The sequence below is a fragment of the Numida meleagris genome, chromosome Z (assembly GCF_002078875.1).
Source record: "Numida meleagris isolate 19003 breed g44 Domestic line chromosome Z, NumMel1.0, whole genome shotgun sequence".
Taxonomy (NCBI): domain Eukaryota; kingdom Metazoa; phylum Chordata; class Aves; order Galliformes; family Numididae; genus Numida; species Numida meleagris.
This window is the reverse complement of record NC_034438.1, coordinates 51,656,115-51,659,832: the sequence shown is the minus strand read 5'-3', so window position 1 is coordinate 51,659,832 and position 3,718 is coordinate 51,656,115. Positions and strand designations below refer to the sequence as shown.

Sequence of the window (3,718 nt, the reverse complement as noted above, 5' to 3'; positions counted from 1 at the left end):
GCTAGGTGGTGGAGCAAATAGCTGAGCAAGAAAACTGTAAAGACAGCGAGTGTCTTCCAGTTGGGACTTAGATCTCAGCCTGAATTCTAAATGCGCAACATTACGGTTTTTCAGACCCTATCTTCACAAGGGGAGTGGAAGCAAAAGATCATAGAGCAGCTATTTTGACAAACTTTCCCCATCTATCTAGGATTTCATGAGTTCTGATCTCAGAACATTTCTGTTCACATGTCACCATGCAGCCAGGCCCCTCTAAGTAAGCTACTCTTACCTCTTATGAGTTGATTACATCGCTTTTCAGTAGAATGATTCTTTGTTTTATCAGATTGTCTGTACTATGAGAAAGAGATATTTTAACTCTCAAAGTCCACTTCAACCTTGCCAATTTTCATCAAACAATTAAATTATGCTGCAGAGTCTTGGTCCTGAGTATCCTGTTCTTGCTGAGGACAATGTGTTTAATGCAGGCAGTTTAAATGAGATAGTTGTTTCTTGTAGGTTTAAAATATCCATGGTTCTCTGGTTGCACTACAGCATGCTTACCCAGGTGGGGTTTATAAGGAGAAAAAAATATTTTTAATTAGGTCACCCAATAGGACAGGAAGAAACAGGGCGTTTTTTGGGAGCAGAAGCCCTTCTCTGCATTTGGGCAGTCATTTGGAGAGACAGAGAGACACTGATTCAGACACAGACACAAACACAGACAGACACTGGAAAGGGAGACAGAGCAAAGAGAGAGGAGGCAAGGGGAGAGAGAAGGGGAAGAAAGACAAGGACAAAGCCTGAGAGTTTACATGTTATTCTAATTTCCCCGGAGGTGTTCAAGAAACATTTAGATATAGAGTTGAGAGACATGGTTTAGTGGGGTTATTGGTGGTAGGTGGATGGTTGGACTGGATGATCTTGTAGGTCTTTTCCAACCTAGCTAATTCTATGATTCNGGGGGTGGCATAGGGGCAGGTTGGGGGGCAGCAGGGCGGGGGCTGGGCTGGCTGTGCCATGGGAGGGGAGGGAGGAGCAGGAGGGAGGTGGAAGGGGGGTCTCTGTCTCAGCAGGGGCAGAAGGGCTGTGCTGGATGCCCAGGGAAGATGTGGAGGAAAACGCCGGATCTCAGAGAAGAGAAGCGGGAGCTGCAGGAGGTCTGTGCCCACCAGGGGTGCTGTGGCGTGGGCTGTGCGGGAGGGACGTGTCCCTTGGCAGTGCAAGGCTCTCACCCAGCCACTGAGCGCCTCATTTTGTGACATACATCATCTCGCTTTGGCTTTAGGAGTTCATCTGTGGGAAGGTTTTAATCACAGAATCATAGAATCACAGCATGGTTGGTTTGGAATGGTCCTTACAGCCCCCCAGCCCCAACCCCTGCCCTGGGCTGGTTGCCCCCCTCCAGATCAGGCAGCCCCGGGCCCCATCCATGGCCTGGAACATCACCAGGGATGAGGCACCCACAGCTCTCTGGGCAAAGAGCATCAGAGAGCTGAAATATGCAGAATTTATGGGGAAAAATGAGCTCTCTGGCTGTGCAGTCCTGGCTGCTAGACAATGGTTCTCCGCAGAGCCCCAGGAGGAAGGGCAGTGCCCCAGGTGCAGTGTGGTGCTGGGTAGTGACACAGCCCGCACTCGAGTCACGGAGATGGCCTTGGGACGAGCCTAGCTGGCCCTGCCCTGGGGTGTGACACCTTTCCTGCAGAGGCTCCGTGGGCTGGAGCTCCAGACGCGCTCTGTGCTGCGGCAGAGGCAGGAGACCCTGGGAAAACTGCGGGCAGTGCTGCAGAAGGAGAGGATGGCGGCACTCTGGCAGCTGCAGGAGAACCTGGAGAAGGTCAGGGAAGGAGCTGGGGCATGGGATGATGGTGGCTCGGTGCCTGGGACCCCATGGGTGACCCCATACCTGCACTGCACGTGAATGGGGCCATCTGTGTCTGTGACAGGAGCACTGTCACCTCAAGGAGCTGGCAGCCCCAGAAGCCCCGAAGGAGCCACTGACTGCAGCGAGAGCCCTGTGGGAGGCAGAGACTTGTGTGTGGGACCCAGCCCAGCCACCCCCTCCTTCCAAACCAGGGTTGAGCCATGCCACAGGTGCACAGAGATGGGGCAAGTGCCAGTGCCACCGCTCTGTCTCCTCCCTGTCTCCAAGCACTGTGCCCGGCCTCCAGCAGCCCCACCATGGGGTCCTGCACCACATCCTGCGTTGCCTGTGGGAGCTGCAGGTGGAGGACCTCGGTGTGCTGGGAGCAGAGCTGGGCACCACGGCAAGCATGGAGGTATGGAGACAGCCTGGGACAAGGGACTTGCCCTCTGCCACAGCCTTGCTCATGGGAAAAATCCAGAGCACAAGGTGCTCCGCCACTGAGCGCTCCAAGGGATGCTCAGCCTGGTGGGAGCAGCCCCACAGCAGGACTCAGGGCACTGTGGTTTGGTTTCTGACCTAAGGACGTTGGGTAGATCCTATCACCACCATATGGGGTTGGGGATATTGGGCAGATCTGTGGAGGGCTGAGAGTGGGAGGGGACCTGCTGGTAGGAAGGAACCTGCTATGGGAAGGCCATAGCGTTCCTCAGGAGTCCTCTTCTGAGTTTTTGTGGATGAAGAACAGGGTCCTTATGAGCCTCTTCCACTCTGCAGCCTCTCCTCAATCTCCCATCCGCCACCCTGGGATACAGCCATGGGAGACAATTCAAAGGCAAATAGGAAGTGGTGCTTCCCCTTCTCTTCCACCACATTTTCATGGTTTATGGCCATGTGGAAGCTTCCCTTAGGTCCTGGCTGGGCTCCTTCTCAGGGCTGGGGACGTGGGGACAGCATTTTGGGTGCCATGGACGAGGCCCTGTGCCTCCACCAGGCTGCTGTCCAAGGTGCTGCCGGGAGAACCCGGCTTCCCTCCCGGCATCTTTGCTGCTCTTTCCTCACACTCACTTGGGAGCTTGGAATGGAGAGGTTCATGTTGCAGGGGTGGTTGCTCAGTGGGGTGGGGATGAAGCTTTGGGGTTGGGGTGAGACGTGGGGAAATAGATGGGGAGCAAGGGCCGGGTGAAGCCTTGTGCTTTCCCAGGTCTTGTTGGAGGCTGGGCCACGCACGCTGGGAGTGCTTTGTAATGGCTGTGGGCAAAAGCACTTCAGGAGAAAAAGGAGTTTAAAAACGAGAAATTGTTCTATTTAGGAGCTTTCAAATAATTTTAAAGAGGGGAAACCTATTTCTCAGTCTTCACACATCTCATTGGAAAAAATATTGTTTTTAATTTGCAGGAGAATGCCCAAGGAGAGTTTCTCTGCGTGCGAGGGGGGAAATGAGAATTTTGTGCAGTACTGATTGCTGCATTTCCTTTCAGGAGGAGAGAGGGAGTGAGAATGGAAATCTTTGTCTGCTTTCTTCCCAATCAAAATAAAAGCGTTCCTCATTATGTTTTTCTGGACTGGGGAGATTTCTGAATTTACTTATGACACGCAGCCCAGTTTATAAGCTCCCTTTAGGTACTGGAAGGCCACAGTGAGGTCTTCCCAGAGCCTTCTCTTCACCAGGATACCCTAAAATGTGGTATTTCTACTTCACCTCATGCTCAGAAGCTTTGGGATGCTGATGCAACCTTGACAGCACCCCGTGCAAAGCATGTTCCTATGGAAGGCAATGGAAGACCCTTGAAACAGATGTTGTTTAACATCCCTAAAACTGGATGAAATACCAAGAAGCAAATATCTGTGCCAGAAATTATGAACTGGGAT

General features: G+C 52.6%; 1 protein-coding gene across 2 annotated transcripts; it reads left to right on the top strand.

The window, feature by feature from the left end:
- LOC110389939 lies at positions 1,010-3,411 on the top strand. Of its 2 annotated transcripts, XM_021381052.1 has the most exons (4): positions 1,010-1,139; positions 1,688-1,819; positions 1,929-2,261; positions 3,245-3,411. In XM_021381052.1, exons 1-4 carry the CDS (start codon positions 1,089-1,091, stop codon positions 3,287-3,289), a joined length of 561 nt encoding a protein of 186 aa, XP_021236727.1. In that variant the 5' UTR covers positions 1,010-1,088; the 3' UTR covers positions 3,290-3,411. The 2 variants fall into 2 exon arrangements, with proteins under 2 accessions (XP_021236727.1, XP_021236726.1); XM_021381051.1 differs by having other exon boundaries at positions 1,929-3,411.

What these genes read in the sequence shown, in the direction of transcription:
- LOC110389939 (XM_021381051.1), top strand. Translation starts at nt 1,089, where the DNA reads ATGTGGAGGAAAACGCCGGATCTCAGAGAAGAGAAGCGGGAGCTGCAG. An exon ending in AGAAGCGGGAGCTGCAGGAG is followed by an intron (nt 1,140 to 1,687) that starts GTCTGTGCCCAC and finishes CCTTTCCTGCAG; the next exon opens with AGGCTCCGTGGGCTGGAGCT. An exon ending in TGCAGGAGAACCTGGAGAAG is followed by an intron (nt 1,820 to 1,928) that starts GTCAGGGAAGGA and finishes TGTCTGTGACAG; the next exon opens with GAGCACTGTCACCTCAAGGA.